This window comes from Buteo buteo, chromosome 18 (assembly GCF_964188355.1).
Source record: "Buteo buteo chromosome 18, bButBut1.hap1.1, whole genome shotgun sequence".
Lineage (NCBI taxonomy): Eukaryota > Metazoa > Chordata > Aves > Accipitriformes > Accipitridae > Buteo > Buteo buteo.
The window spans coordinates 15,748,589-15,768,048 of NC_134188.1; the positions used below are offsets into that span (position 1 = coordinate 15,748,589).

The following is a 19,460-nucleotide window of genomic DNA, read 5'->3' on the forward strand; positions in this document are numbered from 1 at the left end:
CGCCTAGCAGCACTGGGTTCAACTGTCTGTATACAGCCACTTTACATATTTAGATGAAAAATGTATTATCTCATATATACAGGTAATTGAATACCACTTTTTACATAAAGCATCCTTTATTTCTTTGTCCTGAGGCTAGACAATATAGCAACAAAGCCACTTTGAGGAAGATGACGGGTTTGGGTAAAGGTCTCCTAGCTAGGCCTGGAGGGATGCACAGCATGGGCCCTTCGACACCTCGAGGCGATGCATTCATTGAAAGCCACAGGACAAAGTATTCGAGAAAGTTTTTGAGGATGTCATCTAGAAAGCAATGACATTCTCTGTAGTGCATAAAACCAAAAAGCATCGCACTTCTCTTTTCTTCTCACTTCTCATGTTACTACTTATTTTCTCAGCTACAGGTGTATTCTGTTCCGCAGTTCAGGGAGCATTAGCCAAAGTATAAACAGGCAAAGAACAATAAGTAAAATATATGACCTCTGTCCCAGCAGCAGCTATCACTTTCGTGAACATAACTCAATACCCATCTATTTCCCTGCTTTGGACAATTTACAAAGATAAATGTGTCTCGGAGCCCACTTCACCTCTTGTATCAGTATTATCCCTGTGGCAACTTCAGTACCTGAGAGCAAGAAATAATGTCATGTGCACTGTGATTAGCTTCCTTTCCCTCATCTCCTTTTATAACTCTATTGCTTACTTTCTTTGCTGCATACCTTGCTGTTTGCAGATCCCTTTTGCATTTAGGTTTGTTTCAAGACACCCTTGTATTTAGTAAGCCAACAATTTTGATAGCTTTTTTTTTTAATCTAATCATTTATCTTAAGCTATAAACCGCCTGATAACAGACCACAGAGAGTAATTACATTGTGGCATGCCCTTGCTTAGGGGAAAAAAAAGTATGCTTACAGTGCAGTTTCCAAAACTATGATTCCAATAATATTTTTAATCATTGTAGTAGAGCACAGTGCTAACTGCATTTTAAGGATTTAGGACTTTGTTCAGACCTCTTACGTTAGGCATTGATCTTGGACATTGCACTGCCAAAAAATCATGGCTCTTAATCAGAGTGCTTCAGATCACAGAAGTCCTTTCCATCTTTAATAAGAAGACATTAAGTGTCTCTGAAGAGCTCCAGAAGATGAATTGAACTGTCCCCACAGATACCTATGACTGTTACCTGACTAGAGAAGCCTAATCACCTGGCTCAGATGTGAAAATTTACTACCAGACCTCATCCCTTTAAGTTAAGTGCTTCCATGACTTAGCTGGTACTTCAACATTATGATCTCTGAGAAGTGCATATTTAATGTCTGCTGGCATCCTAATTTAAGTGAAATACAGCATGCTAACTATGGGTCTAAATATTTACAGACTAGGGATGCAACCACAGAAGTACCTATCTCCAAGAACTGTAACACACCAAGAATGTGCTGTTATTTGCATGACACCACTATTTTTTTTATCCTCTATACTACATGCTGACAACGTGGGGTTTTTCTGTAGTGTTGGAATTGCAAAATGCAGTTACAGAGGTCTAATTCTTTTTTACAAAAATGTTATTTCTGTGATAGAAGCAAAAGCCTCTGAGTCTCTCCTATAGCCTCTAAGACTCCCCTTATACAAGCCACTTTTTTTTTTTTTGACCATGAGCTCAGAAGCTCTTTGAAGCGTATAGTCTCTCTTCCTCTTTGTTTATAAAAAGTGAATCACATTTTTGGTTGTATCATATCCTAAACAATAATAGTACAAAATTGCCAGGCATTGATTAACTGTGAAAAAACCCCACGTTATTTTTAACTTCTAAGCTCTGTTCTCAAAGACCCTGTGCAGAACACTGTTGTGGTCACTATAACTGTACGGACTGAGACACTAGTTCAGGTTTTCTAGGGTAATCAATCTGTCCTTTCCCAGATTTAAATATTAAGTCACTAGCTTTATGGTGCTGTTTATATGGAGCGCTCTTGACACACAAATGGAACACTTTAGTCTGAGAAATGAAACTTAGACTTTGTGGACCTTCAGGCCATGCTTCAAGATTATTTTAAGAAAAGGTGGTCATAGAAAAGGTTTGCAATTTTCCTATTTGTAGTGTTTGAGGAGACTTGTGTACTTGTCTTTGTTTCTCATACAGCATTTTTTCTTTTTATTTAAACCAACAACATTAGAAATACTTTGAAGGGTCTATAAAAAATTTTTACTGCTTAAAAGTGTACAGTTGAATGTTTGAATGGTCAAATACATGCTCAGGCACTATTTAAAAAATTAAATGCAAGCCTACAGCGTTATAAAGAGAGTTCTCAGCACAATTATATTACTATTCCTGTTAACATTTTATACAGGAATAGTGGTGCAAAGCAAGACAGCTGAGATGTTGCATTAAGTGCAGCTTTTACTCATCCACAGTTTTTGAACAGAGCAAGGAAATAGTCACAAAAATAATTTGAGCTCTCAAATATTATATTTGCAAGTTCTGGTTGAATTTTAAAAAATGCAATAGTGTCAATCAAACCCTCCAATGTTTTACTGTTTGGTTCAAAATAGGTCTATTCCAAAGAACAAATCTATTCATACTGTTTGCTTTTTGAAATTTTGATATCCAAGAAAAGCTTACTGAACATAAAAAAATGTCATTTTTAGATCTGAATTGAAAATGTCAGTTACAATTTTAATGGCTTGTAAATGAAAACTAGTTGGGAAAATACCATAAGAAAACCTGTTTTTCTGTAATGGTGATTGCCACAACAACAGAATGAATAAATCAAAATGAATAAATGACAACACTAGAATGTCAATAAATTTGATAGGGCATACTTTGAAATGTTCTTACTGAAAAACTTGTGATACCATAGCAATATCAGGAAAAGTATCCAAATGATGTGAGAAAAATCTGACAAAAAAGGAAACAAACGAATCACAGAATCATAGAATGGTTTGGGTTGGAAAGGACCTTTAAAGTTCATCTAGTCCAACCCCCCTGCCATGGGCAGGGACATCTTTCACTAGATCAGGTAGCTCAAAGCCCTGTCCAACCTGACCTTGAACACTTCCAGGGATGGGGCATGAAGGTTATGGACAGAATAATATGAAGAAAATAGCAAGTTTCCAGTGAAAGTTCATAGAAATCATGTGAAGCTGATGCAAATCAAAGTCCAATAAATGCCCTAAAGAACACCAAATGTTTTCCTTAAACAATGACAATTCAGCATAATTACTGTTATCATTAAAGAACTGAGTATATTTGGCAGGTCATAAAAATGAACTTAGGAAGGACAACAGAAAACCTGGACAATATTTAACTGCTAACATTTAGACAAATAATGCAAGTAGTAAATGTATTTCTGGTGAATTTACAGGTATTTATAGTTACATGGCCTTGTTAGGGTAGAATTTTAACAGACAAGTCATGAGCAGCAGCAATTTGGTCTTGTGGAAGGAAACTGCTTGGTGCTGCTTTCCTTTCAGGACCCCCTCTATTCCTGCAATCTCTGGCTCTTTACCTCTCCTAGTCCTGAAGAAGTAGTAAGGAGGGAAGTCACTGTAAGGAAACAAGTCTTTGAAGCATATTTCTGTAAAGATGCAGGCCATGAATGCTGCATGCATTTGGGGAAGTGGAAATGAGAAAGCAAGACAGTGGCAATAAACAGGCATGACAACTAGCTGACTAAGCATGAAAACATTGGGGAAAACCAAAATGAGCACGCAGATGAACAGTGCTGGAGATGAACTTCTGTCTCTTCTGAGAAAAGGAAGGCTTGGGAGGAGGGAGAAAAACCATATCATAAAACCCAGAAACTCAGTAGCCAGAGAAGCACTTCAAATTATTTGTTTTAATATCATGTCATAACAGAACTGGATAGTGCCTTTTGAAAGCATTCTTTTAACGTTGGTTCCACGGATAGGTTTTATAGAGGCATCTTCAATTCTTGCTACTTGCTGGTCAAACAGTTCTTTCCCCTGCTCTCCCCTGCAATATCAACAGTGTGAGACACTGCTGTTCAAGAAATATTCCTATACATAACAAGTATACTTCGATGTGTATCATTCTGTTGAACCTCCTGAATGTATATAGAGGTGCCTACGTGCCATCAAAGTTTTAAAATGTTAGTTATTATCACAATGCCATAATTCTTTCACAAAAAAAGAAAACAGAAATATTTTCTCCTACTTCTTAAAGGAATAAAAGTCAGACTCCCAAAGCAGTCTATCAGCCAGTAGTATTTTGCCAAGAATAATGTAGAAAGTACAGACCATATTGAATATGATTTATGTGAAGCCACTGCTTCTATAAACTTGCCCTGTATGATTTCTGATGTTAGCTTTCAGAACACTGAAATAATTTCAAAAAACTGTGGTTTTCTCCCCAGGAAGCAGTCCTTTTCAGTCTGAAAATATATTGAAAGTAAAATAACAAAAGCAACTATTTCGTGGTGATCAGAGTTTTTGAAAAAAGACGTCTTTTCTGAAAAGCGTGTTATACTTACAGAGCATAAACAAGCACATAACAGCACACATTTCTCTATGAATCCAAAACACAGTTTCTACTCAAAGTCATGAGGACTACTCCTATGCTAATTTATTCTTTGTATCTTTCAACACAAGTTTCTTTCCTGAGACTGCTATATAACGCAAATTATACGAAGGGTTGGGGTTTTTCTTTCAATCAGTAATTGTCTTACTGAGCTGAATGGGTTCTGCCACAAAGCCAGCATTTTCCACAAAATGCCAGGCAGCAATTAGCTGGTGACAGCTTCTTGGTCAGAACTAACTTGAGCTGGATTGTAACTTGCTATATGCAGGCTGGCCAGCCAGCCCCTGTAAACCAGGTCCATTTTAAATGTCCTCTCATTCATCCAGACAAAGTAATTAAAGGGAAATATTGGAAGCATAGAATGCCCCATTTTCCCAACATCTTGTAGAAAAAAACGTCGTGCTTTCTTGGTGTAGAGGATACTTTGAGGTCCCTGAATGTGATTTAAAGCACTTTACAATGCCTTGGTTTCTTTGCCACTGGAAAATGAATGTCGTATCGGGGGAGGAACTGGGCCGGAGCTTAATCCTGAAAAATTACAGTGAACGTCTGACGGGGACGGTGAAAAACAGACCAAAGGAAGACTACACCGTCGTCACTGCAAACAAGCAAAGCCTGTCTTGCTCTCTGCTCTCCAAAACAGCGACCAACCCAGCCTGCCCGTGGCCGGTGCCCGGCCCGGAGCCGCACTTCTCGGGACGGTGAGGGGTGAGGAGGGGGCACCCACACCAGAGCTGGAGGGGGGGGGAAGGGGATGAGGAGGCAGGGAGAAAGCCAGGCGGAGGGGAGAGGGCAGAAAGAGCAGACCCGAGGCACGGGGAGACGGACGCGGAGGGAGAGGGATGCGGGCACGGCCAGCGACGGGAGGGAGGGACGGGCCGGGACAGGCGGAGCGGAGGAGGAGCCGGTGGAAAAGCCGCTGGGGGAGCCGCGGTGCCCGGGACCGGCCGCCCCGCGCAGGCAGAGCGGAGCGGCGGCAGGCCCGGGAGGGGCGAACCCGTGCCCCGCAGCGGCAGCGCAGCCCCTCGGTAAGAGCGCGGGCCGGCGGCGGGGAGGGGCGGGAGGGACGGGCGAGGGGGCGTGGAGCCGGCGTGGAGCCCGCCCGCCCGCCGGGGCCGAGCGGGGACGGCGGGAAGCAGTCGAAGGAAAAGCGGAGCCGGGGGGCAGCGAGCGGCAGCCCGCTCGCCCGCCGCTGCCGCCGGAGCGTGGCGGGGACCCCGCCGTCCCGCCCGCCGCTCCTCCCGCCTCCCGCCCACGCTCCGGTCGTTTCCCCCCCTCCAGGCTGCACCGCCCGCCGCTCCCTTTCACCCCTCTGCCTGCGTCGGGGGCCGGGGCTGAGCCGCCCCTCCGAAGGCAGCGCTATGTGAGCGGGACCCGCGCCGCCGCCTCAGCGGGCGCGTCCGGGATGTGAGGAGCCGCCCGCACCCGCCGCCGCCGCCCGGCCGCCCTCCCGCCCCGGGCCGAGGAGTCACCGGCGCCCAGCCCTGCCCCGGGCCAGCATGACCGAGGTGAAGGCCAAGGAGCCCCGAGCGCCTCCGGCCGCCAGAGACGGGGCGGTCCTGCTGCAGGGCCAGCCCGGCCGAGACCCCTTCCGCAGGGAAGCGGAGGCCATCGACATCGCCCTGGACGGGCTGCTCTACCCCAAGAGCAGCGACGAGGAGGAGGAGGAGGAGGAGGACGAGGAGGCGGAGGAGGAGGCGCAGCCGCAGCCCGGGGAGGAGGAGGACCGGGACCGGGACCCCCTCTCGTACCGGCCGGGGAGCGGCTCCCTCTCGGACAAGGACTCCCTGGACACCGTCCTGGACACCCTCCTGGCGCCCGCGGCCCACGCCGGCCCCGCCGTGGCCGCGCCGCCCTGGCCCTTCTTCGGGGCGGAGGCCGCGGAGCCGCCCGGCGCCCCGCTGAGCCGCGGCCCCCCGCAGAAGGCGGGCGAAGCCGCCCCGGGGGCGCCCGGCCCCTCGCAGCCCCCGCCGCGGCTCGCCCCGCTCTGGCCGGCCGGCGACGCCCCGGCCGCCGCCGCCGCTAAAGCGCGGCCGGCGGGGGCGGAGGGTCCCGCCGCGGCCCCCAAGGCCGAGGTGCCCGGGCTGCCGGCGCTGCCCGGCGGCGGGGGGGGGTGCCGCCCGGCGGGGGGGGTGCCGGGGCAGGAGTACCTGCACGTGCCCCTGCTGCCGCTCAACTCGGCCTTCCTGGCCTCGCGCACGCGGCAGCTGCTGGACGTGGCGGAGGACGAGGGCGGCGGCGGGGCGGGTCCGCGCCCCTCGCCCCCCGGCCCGGACCTGGCGGCGGGCTACCTCTACCCGCCGGCGGACGGCAAGGAGGGGCGCTTCGCCTACGGCGACTTCCAGCCCGCTCTGAAGATCAAGGAGGAGGGTCTCGGCCTCCCCGCCCCGTACGCGGGCGGCAGGGCCACCCCCGCGGCCGGCTGCCCCGACTACCCGCAGCCGCCGCGGGCCGGAGGGCAGGAGCCCCCGCTGGAGTGCGTCCTCTACAAGACGGAGCCCACCCTCCCGGCCGGGGCCTACGGGCCGGCGACGGCGGCGGCCGCCGACAGCCTGCCCTCCACCTCGGCCGCCCCGCCGGGCCTCTACCCGCCGCTGGGTCTCAACGGGCACCAGCCCCTGGGCTTCCCGGCGGCGGTGCTGAAGGAGGGCTTGCCCCAGCTGTGCCCGCCCTACCTCGGCTACGTTCGGTAAGGCGGGCGGCGGCGGCGGCGGGCCCGGTCGCGCGGGTGCCCTCGCTGAGGCGACGGGCCGAGGGGCCGCGCCCGCCTCCTCGGCGGGGGGGGCTTCGCGCCTTCTGCGCGGGAAGGGCGGCCCTGCCCGGGGGTGAGGGGTCGGCGCCCCGCGGGGGCGGCGGGGGAGGGGTCTCTCGGAAGGTGCCGAGGCAGAGGCGGGCGAGGTGTTTACTCGTCGGAGCCCCCTTTGAGTTTTTAGGCGGTAACCGAGCGCAGCCGCCCTTCCGCGTTTTGCCGTGTTGTCTGCGGGCGTCCCGGGTCCGCGTGAGACCGGCACAACGTTCACTCGGCGGCTGCCGCCGCTCCCCATCTTTTCGGCAGGACGAGGCTGCGGGGGACGGTGCGTTTGTATCGCCGCGATGGTTCGGGGCCGGCTGATGGGGGAGCAAGGGACCGGCTCCAGAGGGCGGGAGCGGAGCGTTCTCCAGACTGTCCCGACTGACAGCCAGTCGATATGCACGAATACCCAAATGTTCTCCGAAGTAGTATTCCCGACTGGGGGAAAAAAGTTAATTTCACACAAAAAAAGAAAACTGAAACACTTGCACGTTGATGTGTTAGAATGAAATAGCTTACTATCATGCCAAGATGCCGTGCGTTGCCTAGAAATAGATGCAAAAATACGCATATGCAGTGCTACAGTTTCAGCGGAAATCCTCTGTTTTTGTAAACATAATGATTAAGTAGGTTAGTCTGTTTATTTTCTTGGAGAGAAATTCAGAAGTACTTTTCACTTTCTTCAGCGTGCCCACCATAGTTAGCTGTTGATGTGACTGCTGCAGCTGAATGGGAAGCAACAAATATTGAAGACTTTTCTAGCTGCCATGAAACTTAGTTATTTCCCATGTGAAAGAGGCTTTTGAAATTCAGTTGACTTCTATCTGATTCTGTCTCTGTACCATTCTATGTACAGGGAAAAAAAAGGGTATCAGTCAGTATGACTTCACTCAAAAGAGCTGTTGATATGAGGAAGATGAACGTTTTAACAAAGTGTTTCTAGATCGTACCTTTTTTAGCTAGAACGGATTAAAATGCACCTGTGCTTTTTGCCCACTACTTGCTTGTTTAATGACTAGCCAGATGTTACAAATGTGCCTTTTACCCTAGTAGAGACAAACGCTTAAGCAGAAAGGCAGTCATACTTTGTTTTTTTTCTTGTCCTTCTGTAGCTCGATTGCAAATTTAAAAAGGAAGCTTTTAATAGAAAACTGATTAATACAGCTAAGTAGTTAACTGTTGCAAAAAATAGATGTTTAATTTCTCTTAATTCTTTTTTTCTTTTGAAGGCCAGATACAGAAACCAGCCAAAGTTCTCAGTACAGTTTTGAATCGCTACCCCAGAAGATTTGTCTCATCTGCGGTGATGAGGCTTCTGGTTGCCACTATGGAGTACTTACCTGTGGGAGTTGTAAAGTCTTCTTTAAAAGGGCAATGGAAGGTACTATATGATGCCATTGTTCCTAATTTTCTGAAATATATCTTTCTAGGCACTGCTAAGGACATACTGTTTATTTATTGCTGATCTTTTAAAATATCATCACTGTAGTCGCGTTTTTTGTTTTGGCAACTGTTTAAATATTACGGTGAATACTGACTAAATTATTTCTTAATTGATTTTGCTAGTGTTATTTGTTTTACTTTAATTATTTGCTATTTATTATTTACTGTTTATCAGTTAGTCTTTCCGAGTAGGCAGAGTTTCATAAAAACCTTGTGTATTACACAATTTGTTTTAAAAAGTGTAAATGCTATTCAAAGGAAATTTTTTGGGGTATGAACTAATGATAGGCAGATACGAATTTATTTTGGCTTCATTCTCTTTTTGAAGTCGTGGAATTTTTCTTGCTTGCAAGATGCAGAATCGGCTTCCTGAGAATTATGGAAGTATTTCAAGTTTCACTGAACTATTTCAAGTCATAATACTAATAAATGGGTTTGACTTTTGTTCCAAATAGCCATCAAATTACAAAGTCAAGCTGCAGGTTTAATAAATCAGTAGCAATACCTATGTTTATTTTTTTCTTTTTGGATTATATTATATGCCTTGTCCACTGAGATTTTAAATATGAATGCAAGAGCAGGTTGCTTTATATGGTTCAACTGATGAAGCAGTGAAACAAATCCTTCTACATTTTATGCTTTGTCTCCTTTTCTGATTTTTATCTGATCCTGTCAGAACTAGGATATTCAAATTTCTGCTCCATATACTTAATGAAACCATTGTTACAATGTATAGGATTCCTTAAAATAAAAGAATTCCATCATGTATTTTCTTGTTGTGATACATAGTTTATTCTACTTTATAGAGTTTATTTCTTCAAAAGAAAGGGGGAATATTGGAAAATTAAAAGCTTAGCAAAGTAACGTAGTTAGAATTTTTGTTTCAGTATCCCATTACTTTCTACTTTAAGCATATGCTCGTGTTCTTCCTTTATCATACTAGATACATGCAAAGTGATAACAGTAGACTAGGTGGGCTAGATGAGCTTTTGAGCTAGTGCTGCATTTTCTCTAACACGTTTAATGGGATTCATGAGAAAGCCATTAGAAACATATGTGTTAGGCTGCAAGGAAAACTCTTGGCTCTTAAGTCACTTACAGGAATGCATTTAAGTTTCACTGGCTGTGCTAATGGGTCTCCTGGTTTGGCTTCACATTTTTGGCTGTGTTTCTTTTGGTAAATCAGCCATATACTTTTAAAAAAAAGTCAGGGAGCTGAAGTTTTAAGGATGAGTGTAGTGTAATTTATGAGTGCCATATTTTAAAATAAGTTTTATTATTTGTTTTTCACCTAAACAGTAATATTTTAGTGTTTTATTTGAATTTGATTCTATCATTTTTGAATTTCATCGCTTTTCCTGAACTAGTGTCCAGTTATGTTTGTACAGTAGGTGAACCTGCTCAAAACCATATCTTATTACTGTTTAGCATAAATATTTTCGTGATAAATATTAAGAAGCCATATAAATTGGTAGTAGGAACATCTTAAAGTTGTTTTGACTGATTATTTCATCAATCTCTGTATTTGCAGAATCTTACCAGATCAAGAATATAGACATACAGAGAAGTGAGAGGTCAATACAGTTACACAAACAAAAGGCTTATGTTTTACATAGCAGCGTCATACTTTCAATTTTTAAATTATTCCAAAAACTGAGAGTATGGTGAGGAAGTGTGTCTCGGTTTTTTAGTAAGAATATTCAAAGAATGGACAACTATCTCAGAAACCTGAATATAATAAGAAAAAATACAGGTTATTGCGTCTTATGGGAAGGAATGACAAGCATGAGCAAGATGAACAAATAAAGTTACCTGGTTTTGTGTAGAAAGTGCAAGTCTACAGAGAGTTCCTTAAACAGATGGACTTCTTATTTTAGTGGAAGCATAGGATATAATTACTAGCATTGAAATAATCCCATGTATGGATAGATACTTGATTTCATTTAGACTTAAAGTACTTTTTTGTTTATTTCTTATCAGAAATAAAAGTGACAAATTACTCCTCTGTAAGAAGCAGGAGAATGTTTTTATTGGAAATGCAATAGAAAATAGAGATAGAAAAATTCACGGTGGCAATTGTATAAATGTGAGACATTTTTCTTATGTAAAATGTCACCCTGGCCATCATTTCTTTGAGTGGGACTGCATTATTTACCTTTTTGAATTTTTAGTACTGCTACAGACATGTGGGTTTTTTTTAATAATAATTCATGCAAATAATATGTTAAATTTTGTAAGTGGAAATTCACAATCAAAACTCTAATTTTCCTATACTTTCCATAAAGTACTGGTCACTGTGAGAACTTAAAACATGATTGGAAATAAATGGCTTTTGCAAGTTCGTGGACTTTCTATATTTCGAGATCTTTTTAGTATGTTATGAGGTTTTCAAGTGCTTAGATGACATGGTACATAATATAGTGGTATTAAATTTGTTGGAAAAGGTCAATTTTCTATTTTAATTATTTCTGTAATCTCATATATGTTGGCTGTTTCAAATCTAATAGCCTCTGTAATTTTTTTCACAGAAATTGTCCTATTCATGCACCATTTATTTTACTCTCCCTTAGTGTGTGGAAAATACTGTGTTAGTTAAATGCTTCCTTTGGGATAAAATGGACTGTTACCTTATCCAGAAAACTCCATTTTCCATCTCTCATCTTTTTGAAGAAACCCCAGAGCTTATTTAAAATACTCAGAGCGGAGAATCATTTAAAACTGTATAGGCAAACCTAGAAATGTTTCTGTACTATGATTGAGTATAACTGGTAGATACACATACAGCTTGATAGGGGGTCAGAACTGTGTGAGGATCACTAAGATGAAAGTGTAGATTTAGAATTAAATTATTTAGAAAGTTTGTTGGCAATGAATTCTTGAGTATATATGATTTGGTAAATGTTTTCTGTCTTTTGGGTTCTTGGCTCCCCATATGTGGCTATATATGCAAAGAAAAGGATAGTGTTAATTCAATAAGCATACTTTACTCTAAGAAGAGTCTTGAAGTAGGTTAAACAAAAATGCAAGTCCTTTTTTGGGGAAACTGTAGTATAGCAGGTACAAAAGAAGTTAGTGCTGGAAGTGGGGAGGAGAAAAGGGAGAAAGATACTGTTTTGTTTTAGGAAACATTTAGTTGCATTTAGAGGTTGTACATTTTCTGTTGCTCCCTTACAAAGAACTGATTTGCTAGTCAGTTGATTCATTTAATGTACAAACAAATTACAAGGCTTTTTAAAAATGCTTTAAAGATCTCATTTGGGTATAATGAAAATAACAAAAATTACTGTTATTTATATTCAGTTAAGAAATTTGAAGAGGCAAAATCAGATTCAGTATGCTGATGGGGTAGTGCCGTTCCTTTCAGTGAGCTGAGAGTGACAAGCAGTTTGGAGTTAGCAATCAGAAAAAATTCAGAAATAATATTTAAAATGCTTTCAAATATGTAGAATTACTAAATTTGCAAAGTAATTTGCTGTTGATGATCAGGCATTATTTAAGTGCTACTGATATACCTCGTTCATGGTAACAGAAATAAGGTATAATATTTCTAATGAGGCTTTAGGAGAATGAAGATTAAGAAATGAACTCGTACTTTTTTAGCTCTAAATTGTCAAATGGTCGTTAGTGATGTACCTTCATGTAAAACTATGCAGGGCAACCATGATCAAAATGCTTGTGTAACACCATGGTAAATTTCTGTCCTGAACAGGAACCCAGGGTGTGGAGTTTTGGGGTTCTGGAGTTACACTGTTGCTAACACGTGGTTTCCTGGTGGCCTGCATTCTTGCCTTTTTGTTGAAAGCGCCTCCTTTGGAGTAGTTTTACTAATGAAAAATTAAAATTACTAAATCCTGAAAAAATTCCAAGTGCTGTGTTTCCTATATAAAGCCCCACTTCTTATTTTTGTTCTATATTTATATATGCACTTCGTTTATATTATTGACATCTAATGAAAAGTAGTTGCCCAAACCTGAAGAGTTTGAGGCCAACATAAATACATGATACTACAGCAGATGGGTCAGAAACTAACTCTTGATTTGTTTAAATAACTGGGACCCTGTGACAACATTGATCAAATGATTGATCATATAGAAGATTTGTGTAGTTCTAATATGCGCTTCAAGCTCAGGGTAACAGCTCTGTGCAGATAATAGCATCAGGGAACAAGCTCAGTCATACGTAGTAGATAACATTTAACTGACGAAGGGTGAACTTTTCTTCTCTCTGAGACCTGAATTTGGCAAACTCTACCTGACAGAAAATAGGGTTTCCACAAGAGTTTTCACTGTCTGTATATGGAGAGGTACCGTGGAGGAATTAAAGATGAGCTACATCTACACAGTAAGAAGGCTGACCATGACTTCAACCAAACTTTGTCATAAGGTTTATCTGACTTGTGTTACGTATAGGCAGTTTTGTGATGACAGTGGGATTCACTGTCTAAGTAGTGAAATACTATGCATAAGGAAAATTGTTGGTCTAAACAGTTGTGCTTTTCCGCAGCTTAAGAATGTAAAATGGCACAGCATGCCAAATATTTTTGAAAATGCCAACCACTAATAGAAAATCCTCTTTGAAAATGGAGTGAAATGCAATACTATAGTGACCCTTTTGGCTGTGAAATTGATGAGGCGGATGTAAGAAGTTCCTTTTTCTCCTGACTTCGCAGGGATTTCTAATTTTTAAGCCAACTTTCAAGGCTGGATCTTGGGATCAGAATTTGGTACTGTAAACCTGATAGTGATGAAAGTTTCATGAAGTAGAAAACATACAAACATACGAAGCATACATATGGCAAGTTGAGAGATTAAAATAACTTAATATAACAGATGTGGTATTATTAAAGCTCTTTTATTTTGCACACGACCAAAATGTGTTAATGTACAGTAAGCCAGGTGTATTTCCGAATTCATATATACAAAGTTACTTCACTGAGGGTCCTAAAATTCAAGTAGCAAATGTCACTTTTGTGAAAACAAAGAATTTGCATCATGGAGAGAGAAAGAAGAAAATCTGTACTGATACATAATTATTTATTTTCATCATACTTCTGACTTCAAAAGTATTTATTGTTCAGCCCTTTGACAAACATTCATTTGATGAATTGATTCGTGTGAGGCACAACAACTGAGTGAGCTAAGGTTGCATTCATTCTAGTACTTTGGCTATTGTGCTAATGCTGGGCTTCCTACTGCTCTCATTGTGACTTATTACTGGTTTCCTGATAGACATGGCTTAGAACATAATGAGCTGCGGAAATATGGATTACGAAAATTACTTAACTTTATGTAGAATTTTAGAAACAGAATTGAATATTCCATTAAACATCTTTTCAGCTGAAATAAAAGCTACTTCATGTAGTGTAAAACTGCATGCTTTAAAGAGCACCAGCAACTGACTGCTCAGTGTTGCTGATAGTCCTCTGTTCTAACTTCACATGTGCATGATGTGAGTAACCTGAGCTGCTTAAGTGCACTTTACAGTGAGGGAAGAGAAACAGGAAATTTTAGGAAGTAATTCACTGACTTTTTAAAAATATCTACTTGGGATGAAGATAACAGTACTCTAAGAGTAACTGTTTCTCATCACTGAGTATAAAGGAGTATCAGGTGAGGATGTACACTGCATTTGGTGATATGAATCCCATCCATATCACACCGGTAGCCTATACATTTCTGTAGTATATAAAATAAATATATGAAATACTTCGTATTACTTATTTTTAAGTATTATAAAGTATTATCTATACAATGTATTATATATTATTAATGTATTATTTTATATATAAAATACACTGTATTATTTTTTATATAAAATAATATTTTAAATATTAAAATACTTATAAATTATGTAAGTATATAAAATGTAAGTATTTATAGTCAAACTGTTATCTGCTAAAAATAGATTTAGGTTTGACGGTGTCCATCTCCTTAAGCTGTGTATCTGTTCCACAGTACTGATGATGTACTAGTAAGAGGTGGTTCTTTAGAAACTACTGAGTGGAAAGACTTAACAAATGCTATGTTACAATCTGCCCTTATGTGTAGTGATACATGGCTGGACTTTAGAGGTTTCCTGGTCATACCCAGTCACAACTCCTGCATTTTCACAAGTGGCTATTGCTTAATATCAGTTAACATCTGAGCACATTTCAACAACCTGGAATCTTCTGCAGTTAAAACACAGAAAGAGTTACATGCAGACATTGAGATCCAGGAGAATATTACCCTATTCTTGTCTTATTGTTATGATACCATCTTCCCTTATCCTCAAAGACAATATTTTATGGGAGATTTGTTTCACCAAGCTGTAGGCATTTACAATGTGGACATCTGTATTTGGGCTAAACACTTTAAATGTCCTTTGGAGAGCAATAGGCTATTAAAGAACCAAAATTTAGACATCTACTCAAGATAAATTACATCCTAAAGTGCCTGTTTTTCTCTCGTGCCCAAGAACGGAGTGTATGCTACTTGTTTTGATGGATGTCTACACTTCAGAATCTCATTAATCAAATGAATCCCCTCTTTAGTGTTTTTCAGCGGTTTATTGTCCATTGGCTGTTTAGATCAACAGGCAGCAATATCTGGTTTTTTGCACATTGTCTTTTTCTGCTACTAATGTTGGTTTTTTTTTCTACCTTTATTACTCTTAGAGTGAGTGACCCTGTTCCACTGGTTCAGTTGTAGGACAAGTCAAGGAATAAAAGGAAAATACATATGAAAAAACTTACTATGGCAAAGTGCTGTGATACTTTCACTGAAATTGTGATGACGAGATGACTGAAATACAAATATAATCCTTCTTATGTTGGTAGAAGAATATAACACTCGGGGATCAGAAGAAGAACAAATGGTACTTTAATGATGTGTACCTCTAAAATAGTTGGAGTGTTTTTAAAGTAGGTTTTCTGTTCAAATCCCATGTTCTATATTTATAAGAAGTAGACCCCTTACTGACAAAAAAGCTGACAATTCCATCATTTTACATATTTATACCACTGATGCAGTTAATTACTTAAAAACGGTGACCAAGGAGCAATTGTGACACAGTGCAATAAAAAGAATTGGAAATGCTGACTTGTAGAAGCCAGCATCTCATTCTGAAAGGTATTACCTGTGAAAATTTTTTTACTGTTGTCCGTTCCCTTATTTAGACTCAAAGACTTTATGTCTTTCAAGATGTTGCAGTGGTAAACAATCTAGGCAAACCCACTGAAAATCAATATGAAACAGTAATCCTCATTTTGCAGTTAAGATAGTTTCTGTGAAATAGGACTTAATTTTGCTTCATTTTGTTTTTCTGTGTTTTTTTCTTGTTGGAAATGGTGGAACAGGCAGGGAAATTAAAAAGATTAAAAAACAGGATTGTAGCTCTGTTCAGGAATGAATGAATACAGGATAGCTACATTTAATTGTTCTGTTTTGTAGATATCATAAAAACAATGTGCTCAGGTTGCTGTCTGGAGAAGTGATTTTGGAAGGAAAAAGACAATGGTGTTGCAGGATTCACAGCAAAAGGCAGGAAGATTTTGAGATTAGGATACAAGAGAAGGAAAGAGTCAGTCAAGGATGTTGCAAATGTTGGAAGTGGTTTGTTGAAGTGAAGGAAAGCAGTTGAAGATATATGATGGTTTGAAAATGGTGCTTTGCTTCTAGAGAAACCAATTTTGTTTGATCTATTTAGCAAAAGAAAAAACTGACAGAGGACTGTAAGATTACATGCTTAAAACCAGCAGACAATGGAGTGGAAGAATACTAAAAGTTTGTTCTAAGTAGAATTACCTCAAAAATTACTTGTAAATCTGTTCACCAAAGCAAAATACACTCTAAAAAAATACTAGGTTTGACTTAGGAATGAACATTTTATGGTTTTACATTCTTTTTGAACAAAACATTTTTATTCAACCCTCTTTTTCTTCACATGTAATTAGGGCAAAGGAATGAAAGACTAGCTTCACAAAGATGAAGGAATTACTAGCACCTTTTATAATCACAAACCCCATCACTGAGTACATAAGGCAGTCACACGGGATATGAGAGCTATGTTCGTTATCTCCGATGCCTGAAGGGAGTCAAACACACCTTTCTCTCCTGCAGCCCTGACCGCCAAGCTGTTGGGTGACTTGGGATGCAATTGTTCTTTATTGTTTTCGCTTTGAACTATATTATTGTGAAGAAAGAAATTCCACATTATTTCGGCTAGAAGAAAATTCCAGGATGGAACATATTCACAAGTCATTCTGCTATCCACTCTTTACCCTCTTTGGTCCATTGAATCCTAAATTCATTGCTGTGAAGCAGATTTGCATCAGTAGCAGGTCTTTATACCAGTATAGACTACAGAGTAGTGGTCAGGACACCTGCTTAAGAGTTGAGAAATAAGAATTTTATTTCAATGGGCAAAGAGGGAAATTGAAAGCGAGTCCCCCACTAACTACCGCACTTTTTAACAAAAGATTATGCATGGTAAGGTCAGTGGGGGATGTGTTTTTTGTTAAGTTGTTAGAGTCTTAAGTCTCACTTCAGGGACTCTTATTTTTAGAGAAAATGTTAGCACAGAAATGAAATTGGTATTACATGATTAAAAAACATTATTTGAGATGTGTGGAATCTTGGAGAATGTAATTGCCTGTAATGGCATACAGGGACACAAAGTGTATTTTCAGTATTACAAACTGTGTAGTATAGATTCCTGGTTCTCCAAGACTGAAGCTCATGTAACCCACATAGTGAGAAGTAAACTCAACCCACATTTGCTGTTTTGCACATTGAAACAGTGTAAATAGATGAGTGTTAGATTTAGATCAGAACAAAGGTCAAGTTAGCTGTGTTTCCCATTACTGATGATGAACTAGGCTAGACTGTTTGCCTAGTTATGGACAACCTGACTGTTAGAGCAAGTACAGAGTAATCCTTACCCCGGTATATTGTCTTAGCTTCCAGAAGTCAAAGTTTTGCTTAAAAGCTACATCTACACCTTTATGTTTAGTATAGGTATACAGGTGAGCATGTTTTCCATTTTGTTTATTTTGAAACCATATTTATTATCAGCTTCCACAAGAATCCCTGACAAGGAATTCCAAATTTATTTATGTTAAAAGAGTAATTGCTCTGTTTTTTTAAACGTATTGATTTACTTTGTACTTTTGAGAAATATTGTAAGAGGTAAAGCATATTCATAGTAAATTATTGAGCAAAACCTGGAGGCTAGCTCTCAGGAAGCAAAAAGTCGACATTGGGAGATATTTGGCAATAAAATAATTTACAAAGAGACGCAATAGGTATCTGCAGTTTTTAGACAGAAATCTAAAACTAGACTAAATAAAACACTGCGATATGTTTTGCAAAGAACAGTCCCCAATAGTGGGGATAGGATGATATTATATGAAAGCATTGCCAGTTAAGAGTGATACAGGGAGGCAGAATCACATATGGGAGAGGAAAAAAGATTTGAAAAAGTACTTTTATTTGCAGACAGGAGGAACTCAGAGTTTGCAAACAAGTGCTTTGCTTCTGTGCAGGGTGGCAGCAGTTCAGCACAGATGCACTTACCCAAATAACTGATTGTTTGCATCTGATACCCTGGGTGCAGATAAAGCCTTATGTTTTCCATACTTTGCACATCTGCAAAGTCTCTGCAACTCATTAGTTTACTGGAGTGATTTTAAGTGACTTAAAGCACGTCAAGTGAGCTAAGTTAATAGTGCCGTTTTTAAAGACACTGTATGTGCTACTTCCAGCAGTATTTGGATTAAAATGTCTCAGTGCTGGAGTATGATCTGTGCAGCTTTTCTCATAGCAAAACATGTGATTGTGTTTGTGTGTGCGTTGGCATTTTGACCATTTTCTCATATAAACCTGCCAGTATATAGTAGTCATTACAGTACTTAAAATTGTATTTGCCGGTTTGCATTAGGATTTCTGCCTTTGCTAACACTAATGGACTTTGATGGAGGTTAAGAAAAATGCTATCCTACAAGAATCTGGAACATATGAGTAACAGATGAAATTGTCTCTGTATTTTGCCCATATTCTCAATCAAATCTAGGTCACAAGCTGATATCTTGATCTGTTGAGAGAGCTACAACATGCACTTTCAAAAAGAGGTGAAAAGTAAACGTGTAGGAAACATAATGTTAAGTGGAGACCTCTGAGAAAGTGGCAGTTGCCAGATTAGTATTTTTGTAAGAAACACAAATACCAATCTTTTCTTTCTGACCTGTGCTCTAGTGATTAGACTACTATCCTGTTTTTTCTGGGTTTTTTGCCTGGTTATAGTGATGGTAGTTGTATAAAAGATACTGAATGACAGGCTACCAATTGAACAGGAATTTTATCTTGATGGGAGTCTTTGGATACTTCGGTAGTACATGTGTTTAATATTAACTGCAGTGATCACATATTGAAGCCAATCAGTTAAAATATAGGTGATCCTAAAAACTGAGATACAGAAAATGTATTTTCAAATAAATGTTTTGGCATCCCACGAAAACATTCCAAACAGCTTCATCTAACAAAATATTGTCTCATAATTTTTAAAGTAACCAAATATCTGGCATGTTTCCCATTTCTTACACAATCTGTCCTTCAGATGGTTGCTGCCACTTAAATATTAGTGTCAAACAAGTAGTATTTTCTCAGAACCCAGCTCTGCACAATGGTAGAAGTGGTTTCATATGAGAACATTTAC

At 40.9% G+C, this 19,460-nt stretch overlaps 1 protein-coding gene across 1 annotated transcript in view; it reads left to right on the forward strand.

The window, feature by feature from the left end:
* The first annotated feature begins 6,033 nt into the window (after positions 1-6,033).
* Positions 6,034-19,460, forward strand: part of PGR (progesterone receptor) — a 39,799-nt gene continuing 26,372 nt past the window's right edge. Inside the window, exons 1-2 of the mRNA XM_075050434.1 lie at positions 6,034-7,223; positions 8,555-8,706. Of these exons, the coding sequence (XP_074906535.1) occupies positions 6,034-7,223; positions 8,555-8,706 (1,342 nt within the window). The remainder of the gene's footprint in view (positions 7,224-8,554; positions 8,707-19,460) is intronic.